This window comes from Elaeis guineensis, chromosome 12 (genome assembly GCF_000442705.2).
Source record: "Elaeis guineensis isolate ETL-2024a chromosome 12, EG11, whole genome shotgun sequence".
In the NCBI taxonomy this organism is placed as follows: Eukaryota; Viridiplantae; Streptophyta; class Magnoliopsida; order Arecales; family Arecaceae; genus Elaeis; species Elaeis guineensis.
The window spans coordinates 14999458-15018447 of NC_026004.2; the positions used below are offsets into that span (position 1 = coordinate 14999458).

The 18990-nt window shown below is 40.2% G+C and overlaps 2 protein-coding genes across 2 annotated transcripts; one reads left to right on the top strand and one right to left on the bottom strand.

Annotated features, from left to right (window-relative positions):
- The first annotated feature begins 4987 nt into the window (after positions 1 to 4987).
- LOC105055037 (probable serine/threonine-protein kinase PBL19) lies at positions 4988 to 13385 on the top strand. Its single transcript, XM_019854184.3, has 4 exons — positions 4988 to 5842; positions 7679 to 7939; positions 8336 to 8458; positions 12763 to 13385. Exons 1-4 carry the CDS (start codon positions 5465 to 5467, stop codon positions 13186 to 13188), a joined length of 1188 nt encoding a protein of 395 aa, XP_019709743.2. The 5' UTR covers positions 4988 to 5464; the 3' UTR covers positions 13189 to 13385.
- A 4658-nt stretch (positions 13386 to 18043) lies between these two features.
- Positions 18044 to 18990, bottom strand: LOC140852952 (uncharacterized). Its single transcript, XM_073247004.1, has one exon. The coding sequence runs from the start codon at positions 18973 to 18975 to the stop codon at positions 18289 to 18291; it is 687 nt and encodes a 228-aa protein (XP_073103105.1). The 5' UTR covers positions 18976 to 18990; the 3' UTR covers positions 18044 to 18288.

The following is an 18990-nucleotide window of genomic DNA, read 5'->3' on the forward strand; positions in this document are numbered from 1 at the left end:
TCCACCAGCTTCGCCTCCCGATCGGTCGACTGCTTCAGGTGCTCGACCAGCATCGCCCTGTCGGCTTCGGCGGCCGCCGCCCTGTCCTTCCAGGCCGCCCAGACGTTCCCGAACCTCCGGTATTCAGCCTCAAGTTCGGACATGGTATAGATCAGCTGCCGATGTGAGCGTCACGTCAGGAAAGCAAAACAATAAAAATTCCAAGGAAAGAAGAGGCGAAGTAGAACTTACCCCAACCATGGTCGGGTAGAACAAGGATAGCATCTCGGTCACTTGCCGAGACTTCAGCACCTCCACGTCGGCCGGAAGGAGAATCCCCTGGCACAGCCTCCTGGCCAGGTTGTGGTCGGCCAGCGCCGACGCACCTTCGGGGAACTGAAAGCTGGGCGGTACGGTACGACTCCCCGACCTTGTGTCGTCGGCGGGGTCCATCGGGGCTTTCCCCCGGTCGGCCACCCCGGCCAACAGATCCGGCAAGGAGGGGATGCTCGAGTTTGACGCGGCACCCCCCGTTGCAGCCGCAGAAGCCGCCAGATGTTGCTCGGGTTCCTGAACATCATCCGGCGCCACACCTGCCGGCGAAACCGCCGATGTCCCTTCCGTCGCTTCCTCCGCCGGCCTCTCCTCCGATTGAGCTGCCGGAGCCGCGAGTGCTTTCACCGGCTCCGACTGGTCGGTCACCGACGCCTCGACGGTCGGCGCCACTGTGGAAGGCCTCTTCGGTGGACGCGAAGGTCCTGCCCCCGATGCCGGCCTCTTCCTCGCCGCGTACTGCCGGATCTCGACGTCGGTCGGTCGCATCCTCGGAGGTGTCCCTGCGATACCAACAGAAATATTAACCTAAGAACCAGAATAAAGGCCGAATGAAAAGAGAACCGAGGGATCGGGCGATACCTAGTCGGGGGACCAAGCTCAGGCCAGCATCATAGAGAGCTTGTTCGGTAACAAGCTCCCTCTGCTTCGGGACCGATATGTCCTTGAGTCGGTGGAAGTCCTCCCGGTCGTCCGCCTCCACCCGACTGTTCTCGTTTGCTTCGATTCGGGGCACGCCCCAGCGAGAAGGGAAGCCCCAGGGAGAAGAAGATGAGACGAAGAAGAACTGGTTCTTCCACCCGTGGATGGACGATGGAAGACCAGTGATGAAGGAAAGATCCTTCCGGGGGTTGAAGAGCCACCACCCTCGGGCCTTAGGGTGGGGTCGGAGCACAAAAAATGCCCGGAAGAGCGAGATGCGAGGGTTGGTCGGCAGAAGCTGACACAACAAAACGAAGCTGATTATTAGTCGGACGGAGTTCGGCGCCAGTTGCGCCGGACAGAGTCCGTAATAATCCAGCAAATTTCGGACGAACTTCAAAATCGGAAGTCGAAGACCCGCACGGAAATCTTCGACGTACAGCGCCAGTTGGCCCGGCGGAGGGTTGTTAACCCGACCGCCGACCCCTGGGGCGGAAAGTTGAAACTGCTCCGGGATGCAATACTAATCCCGAAGCTGATCAACGTTCGGCCCCAAAAGCGAGGAAACCTCAACTTCCGGAGTCGACCGAGGGTCATCGGTCGGATTTCCCGACCGAGCCCCCCGAGATGGAGTTCCGACCATCGCACCAGAATTGAGGGAAAGGCGAGGCCGAAGAAGAAGAAGAAGAGGAAGAAGAAGAAGAGACCAAAGAAGGAAAAGAAGGGAAGGATCACGAACCCCAGGAGATTGGAGGGGGAGGCAATTGCCGGCGACGACGGAGGAACCACTCGGACAGAGTCTCTGCAGCAAATTGTTCAGGGTGGGGCCTCGAGCGCAGGTGGCCCTATATATATAGGGCCGATCAATGGCCAAGATGACCCCGCACCGACCGAGGTCCCCCGGATGGGCGACACGTGGCGGCATCTGGGCCCTCCCTTCGGCCCGGTGGATCGGCGTGCCCATCCCGGGAAGGCCGCACCGCCTTCATTTAATACGAAAGGCGCCGGCCCAACCACCTCCGACACGTGACGAAAGGGCCGTGGTTTCGAATTAAATCGCCCGCAGTGATTCGCGTTCCCGATGGGACGCCTGACAGCACCCCGCGTTCCCAGAATCGGTGCTGGGCGGCGGTTTGCGTTCCCCAGAAGGTGCCGGACATCCGATCGTCTGACACCGAATCGTCCGGCACCCGATCGCCTGACACCGACGTGACACCTGACACCGACAGGACGGGACGTCTGACACCGACGTGACACCTGACGCCGACAGGATGAGACGTCTGACACCGACTGGACGCCTGACGCCAGCGGATCGCATGGCATCTATGAGACGCCTGACATCGCATCAATCCGCGGTACGGTCGGAATTAGGCACACGGTGATTCCACTCCTTTTCGCCCGGCGTCGCTGCCCGAGCGATGACATCGGCCAGTTCACCGTCCGACTCAGGAGTGGAGGGGGGCAACTATTGGAGAATACCGACCGACCCCGCTCACGCCGGCTTATAATCGGGCATACCCGACCGACCGACTGTCCCGATCGACCGACCGACTGACCGTCCGGCCGACCGATCGACCGACCGACTGACTGTTTGGCCGACCGATGGTGCGTCGGTCGGGCAAACCCTTCCTACCCTCCCGACCGACTGCGCCAGCCAGTCCGGTGCCCGACTCCCGCGACGCACCCTACTGATCGTAGGGGAATCTGAAGCTCTTCCCGGCGCCCCTCGGCTGACCACCGACCCAGGGTCGGACGTTTTATCCGGGCGCCGTACTACCGCCAGAGTTTGTCAGTCCTGAAAATGGCATGGCAGCGCGGCGTTGACCCGCCTATAGCATTGTCAACCCTAGTGATTCGACAGTCCCACGACGGTGTGACACTTTCGCGGTGACTCTGACAGTTTACAGTGAGTTGACAATTCTTCAATTGTCCGCGCCATTAATGACGGCGTCATACCACGCTCCACTATATATATATCGGGGAAGGCAACAGTGCGGGGGGTCTGAAAAACAACAGGCTTGCTCTCTCTCTCTCTCTCTCTCTCTCGATTGAGCTCTCTGTCTTCATTTCACTGTTGCCCAGTCACCTCTCTGACTTGATCGTCGGAGGGTCTCCGTCGGAGTCACCACCGGTCTGTGTGGACCTCCTTTTTTGCAGGCGCTCGTTCTCGGCGACCAGGCGACGAGGGGATTGGCCGCAACAAATAGAATGTTAGGTGATTTGAACATGGCATTTTATTAGATTCTATAGTTCTAAAGTTTAATCAATTGAATATGGGATAAACAAAACAGAACCAGCATCATGGTTTAATGGGGTAAGTGAGTAAAAATAAGATGTAAATGATAGGGTTTATTAGATATCAGTGATCCGAATTCAATTTTTTCTTTTTTATTTTCTTTTTTTTTTTACTTGAAGTTTTGCTTTCACCCTAATAAAAGTGTATATGACTCTCCATCGACAGGTAAAGGGGAAAAATTTTTTTATAAGAAAATCTCAAAATTATCTTCCTGTTAACTTCAATATAAAATAGAATATAATCGAGGATGTTGCTTAAATTTTGGACAAATTCACTCAATCCCACACCTACTGGATCTTTATTAAGGAAGAAATGCACCATCGCATATAATGTAGACATCAGAAGACTATTGATTATAGTCTTTAGGAAGCTACCATGGTCAACCTTGTCCACATTCAAAATACTTCTTCACCCAATTAGGTGGACAAACTCATTCAGCTTAGTTGGACAATTTATGAAAGACAAAATTATTGGATGTTTTAGAGATAAGATTGATAAGTTGCAACAAGTTTAGGTAGTGTAAGATGCTAATAGGTTAAGTTGAATTAGGTTGGAAAATCTCTCATCTAATATATATATGTATAATCTGACCCATTCAAAGTCGGGGGTAGACACATCAAACTTTTATATATCCAGTTTATTTATTTTGCACTTGACCTCTATCTTAGTGAAGATCTCATTCATTAACTATATATTCAAAATAGAATAAACTTGCTTATTGCAGAATTAGAACATGTCAATGAGGTGAGAAAGATGAAAAAAAATGAAATATAAAAGAAAACATTATAAATACACTATTTATTTTTCTCTTTAATATGCTTTATTCTTCTTTTTGATTGTTACCTACATGACCTCTCTAATCAGTTGAATAAGATATAACTAGTCTACAGCTATACTGTTACAACTACTCTAGGAGACTAGGCTAATTTTTCCTTTTAATCAAGGATCTATTTGTTTGCGAATTTCCTCCTTTTCATAGTAATACAATGACAAATGATTCAGACATCGCAATTGAGAATCTACATTTTTAAACTTTAATCAATTCAATCTGGGTTAAACAAAGTAGAAACAATATCATGATGGTGGAATAAGTGAGTAAGAATAAGACATGAATCACAGGATTTATTAGATACCAACGATATGGATTCAATTTTTTCTTTTTTTCTTTATTAAAAGTTTTGGTTTCATCCCAACAGAAGTATATACGACTCTACCAACCAAAGAAAGAAAAAAAAAAAAGATGAAAAAAAAAAATTTGCTTTCATCTTCCCCTTAACCTATTTCAATCTCAGATAAAATTATTGCATGTGGCAGAATAAATCAGAATATAACTGAAGATAATACTTAAATTCCAAACAAATCCATTTTATCCCACACCAACTGAATTTTTTTTTTTTTCTTTTTTTTTGAGAAATGCACCTTCCCTCACATAAAGTAGCCATCAGGAGACTTCCGGTCTTCAGTCTTTGAGAAGCTGCCACGGTCAACCTTGTCTGCATTCAAAACTCCCCCTTTAGCCAATTACCCCACCGCAAAGGCGTCGATGTGGAGGAAAACACCACTAGTTTCTCACGCCCCGCTCCTTCCTATTTTCCTCCCCCATCCCATCCCATCCCATCCCATCCCTCACCATTTGCCGAGGCAAGTTGAGACCAACAACAGATAACGGCAACCAGTCAGAAAATTCCAGCCTTTCCTCGCCGAAGTCTTCTAAGACTCGCCCAAACCAACTTTTGAGTCAGAGGAAGCCATCTTACAGCTGTTATCTATCCGCGTTCTGGAGACACCAGGGAAAAATAGCAAAATAGGCCGAGCTCCAGACCAAATCCAAGCGAAGCCACTGTTATAACCTCCCACTTCAACTTTTCTACTCTCTCCGCTTCCTTCTTTATTTCTCCACCCGATTTTCTTTCTTGCTTCCTTCCTCCGCCTTCCCTCTCTCGCTCTCTCTCTCTCTTCTCACCTTCTTCCCCTGTTCTTGATCCAAACTTCCTTCAAAACCCCCGCCGCAACTTTCTCCCATTTTTTCAAGAATTCCTTCAGATTTTCTTGCCTGAAACCTTATCTTGTCTCGTAATTCCCCATCTCTTGAGCTTCTTCCTCTCTCGCCTCAATTTCTTGGATCGTTTCTCCCCTTTTAGTCTCTTTTTTCTTCTCAAACTGGAATACGGAAGCAATTGGAAGTTTCTTCTTTGAAGTGATCTATACCTCGAGATGGCTTGCTTTGGCTTGTTTAAGAACATGAAGAAGACCAAGAACAGGTCGGGGACGAACCCGGCGACCGCGTCGGTGCCTCCGTCGAATGTGAGTACCAGTAGGTCGGATGATTCGGCCGCCGGGAAGCATCCGAGCAAGTCGTCGGCGTCGACATCGTCGCCGCGCAGCATACCGGCCATGTATGAAGAGAGGGCCCATTATTTGCGTGTTTTCGAGCTAGATGAGCTGAGGAGTGCCACCAATGATTTCAATAGGATGCTTAAGTTGGGAGAAGGTGGGTTCGGGAGTGTCTACAAGGGTTTTATCAAGCCGTTGGATGGGAAGGGGGATCGGATTGCGGTGGCGGTCAAGAAGCTCAACCAGCATGGCTTGCAGGTATACCTTTCTCTTGATTTATTCTATTCTTTGCATCCGTTGTGGAGAATGTCCGATGGAATTGTTTTTACTTTGGATTCTGCGATCGAATTCTTGGTAGCATGGTTGGAGACCTCTCTCGGATTATTTTGAATGTATTGGGATTAATATACTCCTCTTTGTTCCATCTATTACATCCATTTGTTAGATGCGAAAGATTTGGGATATTCATTGTAGTGTGGAACTAAAGAATAAGAAATGAGTTTTAAGATTCTATTTGATTTTTCTCCACCATTTATGAAGGATCTTGATCAAGATATAGCTTTTCGAAACGAAATTGCAGCATAAAGTTCATGAGGGATGTCATAAATAAGATTCTATATTCTGGTTTCCTACATGCAAGATGGAACCCAAGGCAAATATATAAATAGCCAGCACATCTTATTTATCTTTTAGATATGCTTTTCTTTTAATGAATCGATAATGCTCTTGCGGGGTCCAGTCTTTCCATCTATACTTTGCTGACCAGTGAAGTCTTGAAATAAATTGGGTGGGCTAACCTTTTTTTTTTAAAAAAAAAAAAAAATCAAATGAATGCAGTTTGAGATAGATAGATTGTAGAATTGACTACCCCACCTATGAAAAAAGAAGATGCTTATCACAATATCTTGATGGAACAAAAAGAAGTTGAATCTTGGGTGGCATCAAAAGCTCTCTGTTAGCATATGTGGGACAAAATTTTATCAAATCTTTTATCCTTGAACTTAAGCTGTGGACTCGATGAAAGCACCTGACTTAATGTGAAACACCTTAAGTGAATTCATTCTGCATTGGCTATGTCATTATGTTCTAATAAAGGGGGAAACAATGACATGAAGGATAAATAGAAGAGCTAAGTGACCAACAATTTGGCATGGCAACTAAAAAAAGTAAAAACAGGAGTCATTGTATCATGCAGACTGGTCTTGCTCTCTGGGTGGATATCTTGTTGCAATGTGGCAATCCTTTTGTTCTCCACAGGCAGGGCATTAGCCCTTTTATGTGTATGTGATGCACAAGTATACTTGAGAGCAAGGGGCTTCTTGGGATAAATGAAGGCCTTGCATATTCTTAGTTTGTAATTTGGCTTAAGTATACCCAACAGTGACTCAAGTCAATAGAGAAGTCTGCTGTGGGTCCTAAGAACTTTGTTATCCACAAAAATGTTTGAGTTATCCCTAAGCATATAAATTGTTTTCGAGCCAGAGTAAATTTTTTGGAGATATAAAGCAAGAGGGTTGTTCTACCTCCTAGGAAAAGAGTGAAGGATAAGAAAAAAAAAAAAAGATGGAAGAAACATCAATCTCTAAAATGATAGATGGGAACATCACATCTTCTAATTTGTCTGGATGGATCAGTTTTTCAAGTATCAAGTAAGTGAAGCTTGCACAATTTTTTTTTTCCTTTAATATAATACAGACGTCCATTCATGCATGCATACATATCTTTCCTTTGCTGAGTCTGCATTCTTCTTGTTGGGAACGTTGAGTGAATACTGCAATCTTTTGGCTCAAAAATTACCATGTTGTGTAGAACTGTTAGACATGGAGCTAATTGTTTATAATCAAATGTATCAATGAGAGGAGATATTTCCTGATGCCTTTGGAAATGTCAGTTGTGTTGAGCTGATTGTCTTAGGCATGAACTAGCATAATTAGGCTTACATGAGGTTTCTGTTATTTTTTACCACAGCTCAGTATATAATGTTATATGATAAAATTTTCTTTGATCTTCACAAAAAACATCTTTATATTTTCATAGCAGTTTCAATGTTTCCTGGTATGTCTATGTTGCTTATATCTTCTCTTTCTTATTTAGGGGCATAAGCAATGGTTGGCGGAAGTTCAGTTTCTTGGAGTTGTTGAGCACCCAAATCTTGTAAAACTTATTGGATATTGTGCCGTAGATGGTGAAAGAGGGATCCAAAGATTGTTGGTCTATGAATTCATGCCTAATAAGAGTTTAGAAGATCATTTGTTCAACAGGAATTATCCTGCCCTTTCCTGGAATTTAAGACTGCAGATAGCCCTGGGTGCGGCAGAAGGATTGGCCTATCTGCATGAAGGGTTAGAAGTTCAGGTATTCTGATTCTTTTCTGATGTTATGTGATTTCTGAATAATGTTGTCTTGGAGTTATTTGCTTCCATCAACAGTTATTCCGTTCACACTGATCTAGGTGGCAAAAATTTGCCTCTATATGCTTACCTATACTGTTGTAATCAAATGAAGTGATGTGCATGGATATATTTTTAGTAGCAAGAATTGGGGTAGCAGCTTCCATCCATGCCATAGTTACCTGATTACAACTTCCTCAATATATAGCAAAAATCATAGGATGCCAGATATTGGCTTTGTAATGGCAGTGTCTGTTGGTTTTTTATTTATTTTATAATTCTGTTTTGTTCATCGGCAAGTGTAATACAAGTTTTGCTTGTTTGCAGCTTTTAATCATAGCCTTCTATATTATTTGGGCAGGTGATATATCGGGATTTCAAAGCATCTAACGTGCTACTAGATAAGGAATTTAGGCCAAAGCTATCAGACTTTGGCCTGGTAAGGGAAGGACCAAAGGAAGGGAACACCCATGTCTCTACAGCGGTAATGTCTGCATTTTCTTTATGAAGATTCATTTGAATCAGTTACCTCTGCTAACTTGTTTATGTAAATTCTTCATATTAGGTCAAATGGATGTTCAGCTCAACTTGGTATGTTTTAATAGTGGTTACCTGTTTTTCCCCCCCTTTTTTTATGTTTGAAAATGTGAGGTGTTAGCCCTTAATACAGATTAAAAAAAAAAAAAAACATACAGCTAGTCAGGAGATTCTTTGGACATGCATTTCTGATGATGATTGTGGTTCACATAAGATCTTGGAATAACTTAAAAGTACAGGTTATTTATTATACATGACTTCATAGACTTGCTGCATTCCTAGATGTAATATTGGATGTCCATAGGGTTCCTCCTTGTGTCAAAGGTAGCCCAAATAGGAATGCTTGTGAACGAGAATTTGCCAAAAAACAAACCCTAATAGGTGGGATAAAGATAAATGGTTGTGGTTATGGTTATGTCTATACATTTCCACTATAGATTGATTTGTTTGCTTGCTATGACACTAATGTTCAATAGATGGACATGCTACAGATTTGACCCTATAGTTGATCGATTTACTGTTTAAGGTACTAACTTCCACTTCAAAATGGCAACTCATGCATATATGACCATTTTTTTTAACTAGACTGTGCATACTCTCTAATGTGATAATATCTGATATAATAAATACATAGCCACCAAGAGGCATGTCGATTAGATATATATATAGAATAGACATGATGGAAAAGGAGTTAATTGCTTGTATTATTGTTTGAAATTGTTACGTTCCAAATTCGGGACATAACAGGGCCATGCTACTGAAGGATGCCGTCTTCAATAACATGAAGCCTATCAATTATAATCAGCTAAAATCTATCATAAATAAAATATAATAAAGATTCAAATCCATCATTCGTCAAGTAATTAAACCAAGATTGATTCAAAGTATCTAAATCCGAAATCATATATCAAACCCATATTTTAAAATTTATCAATAGTTGATTACAAGTCTATAATTATTCTATAAATTAAGATTCAGCTGTAAAATCTCTAAGCTCGCTAGTGTAGACCCTCAAGCCTAGATCATCCTTCATTCCTAATCTTATTCATCTGGACAAAAAAAGAAAAAGATATGAGCTACACTAGCTTAGTAAGTAGAACCTACACTTTCTTACTAGATCAAGAATGAATTTTTTTCATGCTAATATAATATTTAGAAAATAACACATATTACAAAATAAAATATTTCATAGAGTATATAATAAAACAAGTCATAAAGATAATCATGCACGCGTAAATTCATGAATATTTCATAAACATGATTCGTAAATCATTCTTGTCAAATATTCGTATCATAGTTCAAAATATTGCTCATAGATATTCGTGCTAAGGTCACTTTATATCCATAACATGGTCATGTTTCTTAATTGACAGAATTCTTGTTTCATATACCGACTTTATATCCGTTGGCGGGGCTATGTTTCTTGTGGATGTTAACTCGGGGTGTTGACCTTCCCATAGAAATTCATTCATAGCTATTTGAGAGTCTTTGAAATCTCTATTTTTTTTAAACATACATATATACAGATGAAAAAATAATAAAATTTATGCTTCATAAACATGCTATTTTTTATAAAACATATTCATAGAATCAATGATGATAATAAAATATACTTTTCATATCATATATGCTGATCTTTATTCTATGAAAAATATGATTTCATCAATAACAGATTATTTGAATGAAAAATATTATAATTTAAAAATAAATAAAGAGTGTAAGATCTGTTCACCTCGTTTGTCCTAGATCTTCAGACTTCATTAGGAAAATCAAGTAATCCTATTTAAAATATCACAAAAATAATCAACTTCTATGCCATGAATTCAATAGAATTATATCATAAGAAAAGATGATCATTGATCGGGTGGTCGGTCTAATAGGCTGTTTGGACATCGGAGATTCAGGATCTCCTAGCTGGGGGTCAGATCTAAATGACTCAATCAAGAAATTATGGAGCACAGGTTGGATCAAGACCAAGATCAATCAACAGAGTTCATCAATAGTGGATTTCAAAGATATTAGACATGCCCGGCATGGGTTTGACATACGGCACAAATATCAAAGCAGTTTCAAGTCATTTTGTCGGGATCAACATGGATCCCTAGAAAAGGAAGACATGGTTCGATACTGGAATCTCTAGATCTTCTTAGAGAAAGAAAGTGGGTGAAGAGAGAGGAAGTAGAGATAGAATCTTCGTATTCTTCAGAAGAGGAATTCATGATCAAGATCATCATGGATTATGTCAAGATGCTCAATAGGGGTTAACAGTGATCGGATGTTACGAATTTCTAGCAAGGATCGGGTCAGGATCCGACAAATTGCATGGATATCGAGGTGATTTTGAGCCTCTTTTCCAAAAGAATTTCTTGGGTTTAAAGCAGGGGAGCATGACAACAGATACTAGGGTTCATGGATTAAGTGGAGATGAAAGAGAGAGGGTAGAGAGAGACATAAGATAGGAGAGAGAAAATTCTTTCTCTTTTCTTTGTTTCTTTTTATTTTTTTCTTTTCTTCTTTTTCTTTTCTTTTCTTCGTCTCTTAGCCGAATAGGGGAGGACGGGTGGTGGTTGGTGCTCCGACGGGGTGCGGCGGCATAGTTGGAGGTTCGACAGTGGACGATCGACGGCAGCGGGGCAAGGGATGGCTGGCGGCAAGTGGCCAGCCAACAAAAGAACAAGAACACTAGGAAAAATAGGGGACCTGTCTCTTTTTTTTTGTTTTTCTTATCATTGGCTGATCACTAGCGGCCAACACTTGTAGGGGAGGCAGCAAACAAGTGGAACGTCATGACTTAGGGGTACGGCACTTAGGGCGACGGCAGCAATGGCTGGAAAAAGGGGGAGAAGGCTCATCTAAAATAGGAAAAAATAGAGGTTTGTTTTTGGTGGCTTTTCCGACGAATCCGACAGTTGGCAGCTGTGCACAATGACATGAGAAGAAGGGGAAGGAAGAGAGGAAGAAGGATTCGGGCTTTTTACCTTGGTTCCGATGGATCTTTGCCCCCGATTTTCGACAGGCATGATGAGGGTATCCGTGGCTTCAATAGGAGAAATTAAGGAGAAAAGAGAGGAAGGCGGGTGATCATCGTGGACAGCTTTGGAGTAGAGAGGGAGAGATTTATAGGGCGGAGGGGAGGCCAAATCCTCCTCAAAATCGGCTTCCTTTCCGATGTATTCACATGGAAGAAGACTTCCATTGGGAGTTCAATGTTTGTTTTTTTCTCTTTTTTTCTTTTTTATTTTTGTTGTTTTTTTTTTATGCCCTAAGATTCGTGCAGTAGGAAAAATTTAGGGTCGGATATCACAGAAATCATAAAAAAATTAAAGGCATATGACATATTATGCTGTGGAGTGAGAGTAATGTAAAGACAAGGTACATAATTTTGCTAATATTTCATATGGCATATTATGCTGTGGAGTGAGAGTAAAGTAAAGACAAGGTACATAATTTTGCTAATATTTCATAAGGCATGTGCTTTCCCTACATGCTAGAAATTTGGGATTCAGGTTTAGTTCGGGGGGAAAAAGAGTTAACTTGTACATCAACAAAAGTTTCTCTAAAAATCTAGAGAAGAGGAGATTGAAAGTTTAACAAGATATATAGATTAAGAACATGAAGTAGATAAAATGGAATAGCTCAGAAAAGTTAAGAAAATTCACAAGCAATATATTTCCTCTTGAATATCATAAAGTTTGCTGAAATTTTTTTTTTTTTAAAAAAAGATTTTTATTAAGGTCTGGTTGTATTTCAGAGGCTATTAGAGAGCTTTTCTAAATACCATGACCAGGTTCCTACACCAACTTTATCCCGAGGATTTGTAATCATTGGTTCTCCATTTACTCCATAATATCCATTGCGTGACAAATGCTACTAGGAAAACAGAAACTTAGAAGAAATAGTGGTGTGACACATTCTCACTTTCATCCTCTGAAACTGATATTCCTAGTTTTCTTACATTTTACCAAATGTGTAGTTACAAGAGAAGTTCTTCACTTTTTTAACATTGTCTAAATTTTCATTTAACTTCTCGTGTTCCATCCTTGCTACTGTATATGCATATGTTGATAGTGGAAGGGTGTAAAATCTATGAGCTCCAGAATGTTCATTGACACTAGAGTTCCTATTCTTTGCTCTTTCAATGGTGTTTACCCTCTGTAAAACCTTACCTGGCTCTTATTTTTGCTTTCAAATTGCACAATACTATTGAAAGCAAACACCTTCTCATGTTCATCATGAACTCGTTTTGATCAGCCTGTTGGGACTTATGGGTATGCGGCTCCAGACTACATTCAGACTGGTCATCTCACAATTGAGAGTGATGTGTGGAGTTTTGGAGTAGTGTTGTATGAAATCCTTACAGGCAGGCGGACATACGAAAGAAATCGTCCGCAAAATGAACAGAAGCTTTTGGAATGGGTGAAGCAATTTCCTGCAGACAGTAGAAAGTTTAGCATGATTATGGATCCAAGACTAAGAAATCAGTATTCTCTGAAAGCTGCACGTGAAGTTGCGAAGTTAGCAAACAGTTGTCTCGTGAATAATCGGAAAGATCGTCCAAAGATGAGGGAGGTTGTAGAATGCTTGAAGCAAGCCATTCAAATGGATTCAATGAAAGAACAGGCTTCAACATCTGGCTCGGACAAGCAGAAGAGACCTGAGTCTTCAAGAAGAAGGTGACCATTTTGCTAGGCTGAGGGAAGGGATGAATATGGTCTGTAAGAGATTCTTTTTATTTTTTTCCCCCTTGTGGCAGTGCAGCTGCCTATCCTACATCTTAATATGCTTCAGAGTGCATGGAAATAATAAGGTGGAATGGATCTTATACGAGATTCTTTGAGTATGTAAATTGGAAAATATCAGCTTGCTTCTTTGAATTTTACTTTTTGATGAATTGTTATTATCCTAAAATTAGTGTGCAGTCAAGATTGTACGAGAAAAAAAGAGTTATGCTTTTACTATGGGTCAATAAATCTTCAGTTCATTTAGGTTTCACCTTCCAAAAAGTATTTCAATCTACATTATGGATAATTAATGCTAGCTTTTTATAGCGAAAAGGCTTGAGATCTAAACTTGAGTTCAACCGACGGCAATTTTACTTTATAACACTTGTACTTTTTTATTGCATTTATCTTCTCAAACAACAGAAATGCAACAATGAATTATAAATAACAGCTTGAATAGCATGAGCGAGCTTTTTCGAGGAGAGACGTGGAGGTTCTTCATGTCTTGACATTCAGTTGGGTGAAGGGGAGTTCCATTATACGATATCTTGCTTCCGAACAATGTTATTTAGATTGGCCATAAGATTTCTTGCTTCCTACCAATGTCATGCAGTTAATCGGCCTATAGCTTTCTTAGAGGTCCACAACTGAACTTTTTTTCTTTTTTTCTAATTCAGTAAAAGATTCCTCGAGTGTAAAACTTCCATGTTAGTGTCCCAACATTGCACAGGGAGAAAGAAGGCTCTTATTAGAAGAATGATATAAAAAGATAAATACTATCGCGATCCCTGCACAATGACGGCACGTAGTAATAATATCCTTCAAATTATTAAAAATCTCAAATATTTGTGCTTTTCTCTTGCCATACCATATGCTATGATGCATGATGCTTTTTTTTTTTCCCATTATTTTGCCTCTTTCTCTCTCCCCCTCCCTCTCTTTCCCTTCTTTGTACTTATCTTTGGATAAACAAGTGAAAAGATACTTTTAAAAGATGAGAATTTTTTGTTGTTTTAAGAACTTTCAATAAATCTGCTGGATTTTTTTCTTTAGTTAAAAATATACTACTATTTACATTCTAGGCCAGGTTTATCCTTTTTCATTTCCACAAATTCTTCCTCTTTATTTTCAAAAAGAATATGAATTTTTTTAATTGTAGAGCTGAAATTAGATCAGAAATAGATTGGATACTAGTATATCCATATCCATACCCATATTTATTTTGTTTAATGGATACATATATGAGTATGAATATTGGTTGGATGCAAAAATTCATATCCATATTTATTATAAATAATTATGGATATAAATCGGATACTAAAAATATGGATATAAATAATGATATAAGTCAGATAATTAAATTTTATAATCATAAAATCAAAATATTGCTAGGTAGGTAGTTGATAAGTTAACATCATATTAATATGGTTATATATTATGTAAAAATTTTTGGATGCTATATATAAAATTAAATAAAATTATAAATAGAATCGAATATTTGATATGGATCGGTCGTCTGTCCATATCCAAAAATATTTATAGATGAAAATAGATTCGGATGGATATTATTTGATCTATTTTCATCCTCATTTATCTTATCCAAAATAAGAGACAAGTGGTACTAGAGTTAGGCTTACTGTAACGGTATTATGGTTCAGACTAATAAACTAAAGTGGTATCTTTTTTGTTAGTCAATGTAGGATGGCTCAGATTTATATTTTTTTTTTCAATCGGATATCTCCAAAGTCAAAAAGAGACTAATTTGATAGGTGTTTTTGAGAAGAACTTAATGAGTGGTCCCTGTATGGACCGGACTTTCAAACACGTGGTCCATCTACTGCACTTGTTTTTAGTTTTCGACGCCTCTAAAGTATATACATGTCTGGCATGGTGATGGATGGGGGAGGGATCGGAAATTAAAAAAAAAAATAAAAAGCTGTCCACAACCCCGCATTACCACACGAGTTCTAAGGAGGGAATCATGCGTTAAAAAAAAAAAATATATATATATATATATTGTAATGTTTACTCAGTCGCCAGATAGCTTTGTTGTTTCCCACTTGCCGCTGTCTCCTCTCTATTTTCTGACTCAAACACTTTTTTTATCTCGTAAACCGATGATGGACCTACGCAATCTTTCCTCAAAATTGGTGTGAGAGAGAGCATTTTCGCCAAATCCATTCCAAAATGGCGTCATCAAATATTATTTTGCATTTTTCATTGGTTTGATATTTACCAGTGTGTTCAGGCATTTCATTTATCTAGAAGATGACAAGCTCCTACGCTGGCAACTTCACTGCAGTCAAAGAAGCATCCAAAAGAGTCACGAGCCGCACGGGTGAAACCTGTTGGTCCTGGGATAAGTATTACTGCAAAAAAAGAGAAATTAACAACGTAGACGATTCCCACGGTTTTGTCGCATCTATGGATTGGTGGCACGCTATTTATAGCACGGCACAGGACACGAGAGAGAGAGAGAGAGAGAGAGAGGGAGAGAGTGTGTTCTGAAGCTTAACCGTTGTTCCCTGACGACCACGAGAAACGTTAAAAAAAAGGTAACTGGACACCAACAAAACCATCACGCCACCTGCAGATAACTCCCGTCAGAAACGTTAAAAAAAATAAATTTATATTTTTAATTCTCAAACTAAATCAAAATTTTTAAATAATTTTTAAATTATAAAAAAATAAAATCTAATCTATGAATTATCTAAATCGATTTAATATTACCCTCGTATATGATTTTGATGATTTTTTCTTATAAAAAATTTTAATGTGACGATCTCTGATATTTATGTGAAACATTCTTTACTCGCAAGGCTTAACTAGCATTAACGTGGTTTAAAATATTTTGAATCACATCATTTTTTTTTTTTTAAATTTGTTGATATAGCCAAAATTTCTAATTTCATCTTCTTTCTCAAATCTCTCACCTTCCATCTTTCTTCTTCTCATCTTCAAAATTTTCATGAAAAAAAAAGAGAAAGAAAGAAATCTCCTTCCCTCCATGGCCCCATGCATCCTCCTCCTTCCTCATAATTCTTATATTAAATTTTTTATCACTCCATCTCACTGAACTCTCCTCACCTACTCCCTTCTCAAATCTCTTATTTCCTATCTTTTTTTTTGTCCCTAAAATCTCAATAGAAAAAAAAAAAAGAAAGAAAATCCTTTTCTCTTCGTGGCCCCATTCTCCTTCTTTGCTTTGTTCTTTTCTTCCACTTGTCTTCCATCGTCTATCCTAATATCTTCCACCAAGTCGACGTCAGTTTCATCATCTTCTCTTCCCAATACAAACCCTCTTTCCTTCGTGATCCTATCCTCCTCAAAGAAAAAGATTAGAAGATAATCAGAAAAGAAGAGAACACTACGGTGGTTGTCATATCAGACTTTCGGTGGTTTTCAATCACTTTCGATGAGAAAAAATTATTAGAATCATATTTGAGGATAGTATTAAAATGATTCAGATAGTTCGGAGACTAAATTTTAGTTTTTTATGGTTCAGGATCATTTAAAAAATATAGCTTAATTCAAAAATCAATGATATAATTTATTCTTAAAAATAACATTAAAATGGTTCAGATAATTGGAAAGCTAAACTTTAGCTTTTTATGGTTCAGAAATTATTTAAAAAAATCATATTAATTCAGAAATCGAAAATATAATTTATTTTTTAAAATATAATTGAAAACCAACAAAATCATCATGCCATTAGGAGACAACTCTTGACGCAAACGTTTAAAAAAGGTAATTGGAAACCAACAAAACCATCATTCACTTGGAGACAACTCCTGACCCCATCAACTTTGTCCTCCGTTTGGCAGTGGAAATTATGAAGAGAACAATCTCGAAAAAGAAAAATGAAAGGATACTTTTCTCATTGTTTGAATCCTTCAAGAAGGGCAAAAAAAATTTTTTTTTTTCTATTATTTGGAAAAAAAATTATGACAAATAGAGGAAATAGTTTATAAAACTCATCAAGTTTTCTGCTATTTGATGGGGAAAATAATACACTATAAAAAGTATCCTTAAACATCATCCTTATAAGTTAGATGAAATTACAATATGTCATAAGCTCATAGCTACTGAGTTTGATTCTCAAAGGCTAAGTATGGTTAATTGGTAAAAGGAAATGTTAAGACTAGTAGATACACAAGAAGTGGAGCGGCTCTTTAGAGTTCTTCTGCTGTCACCATGAATGGGCTAGTCATTAACTCAACTGCTCCATCTACTGCTTGTTCCCTATATTTATAACTAGAATTTGCATCTTTTATAGCGCTCCAATTCCATCCACATGATTGATAGACCATGAAGTGGTGACTCCTACACTGCGAATTAATCATAAATGGAGTACGAGACCTGGTCTATGGCCAGTTTGGAGAGGACATTGATGGCCACTTCAACCAGTATTCAATGCAGGGAGACTTGAGGTTATCTGGCTATAATGATCTTTGCAATATACTCAATATTCTGGAATTATGTGAGTTGGGTCTGAGGCTTTTAGCTTCAGAAATGGAGAAAATGGCCGTAGCGGGCGATGGAGAAGCCTCAAAGAAATTCCTTCTCTCAAGAAACGACCAAAAAAAAAAAAAAGAATGTATATTGCTTTGTCCTTAAAAGCAAAGCATTGGACTCCGAAAATTTCAAGGAACAAAGTTCATTTTCCCGGACGTTCTCTTATCATCCAAACAAGCCCAACATAATCTCTTTTGGTTGCGCAAAATTCACATTAAAAAAAAAAAAAAAACATAATTAAACTCTTTTGGATGTGCAAAATTTACATCACAAAACCACCATCCGACATAACACTATGAACAACTCCAACCCAAGTTCCAAATTTTTTTTTTTTCCCCTTAAAGTAAAGTGGAAGAAGCCTCTTGGGCCACTGCTGGAGTACTCTAGGAAACTCTTCTTTACATCAGATTACTCAAGCTCCCTCGTCCCATACAAAAACCAAAAAACAAAAAGAAAGAAGAAAAAAAGATGAAAAAGGAGAATCCCTTAAAACGTGAGCTTGCTTGTTTTATGATCTCCCTCTCTCATTGTTACACATACACTAGCAGCCAGCAACCATGGCATGAACGTTCCGAGAGTTTTGACGGATGATGAGGCTTGGCTTATGCTTTATCGTTGACGACGCCGACGAAGAAGAAGAGTTTCTCATAGAAGAAGAAGAGAACTTGTTGCGGTTATTCTCCAACGCCTCGTCCATCTCCATCTGCTCCTCCCTGCACTCCTCGCTGCAAAACGGCGCGTCCCCTCTGTACATGAAGATATCATCGCCGGCAGCGATCGGCTTCTTGCAGAGAAAGCAGGTGTCAAGGAAGTGGTGGGCGTCGCCGCCGGTGGAGATGGACTTGCAGAAGAACCTGGGCCTCCACCGCCGGCCGGAAAGGGAAGGTGTGTAGGGGAAGGAGGGGTTGGCGTCGGCTTCGAGGTCGAAGGAACCAAAAATGCTGGAGGAAGCGTTGGGAGATGATGAGAAGGATGAGGAGGAGGAGGTGTCCATGCTGAGATCAAAGAAGAATGGATTCGAAAGCGTTTCTTTTGGCTTTTGGCTTTCGCTTTTGTTAGAGTGGGAAGTGGTGGTGGTTGGGATAAGGCCGGGGAAGCGAAGGTGGGGAGAGATTATAAAGAGTGGGAGAGGATTGGAGAGAGAGGGACAAATGGATAGCTTTGTTAAGCTGTGGGTGGAGGCAGGAAGCTTATGGGAAACCCGTTGGCTGGGAAAACCTGAACGCATCCGGGTTTGGGAGAC

What these genes read in the sequence shown, in the direction of transcription:
- LOC140852952 (XM_073247004.1), bottom strand. Translation starts at nt 18,975, where the DNA reads ATGCGTTCAGGTTTTCCCAGCCAACGGGTTTCCCATAAGCTTCCTGCC.
- LOC105055037 (XM_019854184.3), top strand. Translation starts at nt 5,465, where the DNA reads ATGGCTTGCTTTGGCTTGTTTAAGAACATGAAGAAGACCAAGAACAGG. An exon ending in TCAACCAGCATGGCTTGCAG is followed by an intron (nt 5,843 to 7,678) that starts GTATACCTTTCT and finishes TTTCTTATTTAG; the next exon opens with GGGCATAAGCAATGGTTGGC. An exon ending in ATGAAGGGTTAGAAGTTCAG is followed by an intron (nt 7,940 to 8,335) that starts GTATTCTGATTC and finishes TTATTTGGGCAG; the next exon opens with GTGATATATCGGGATTTCAA.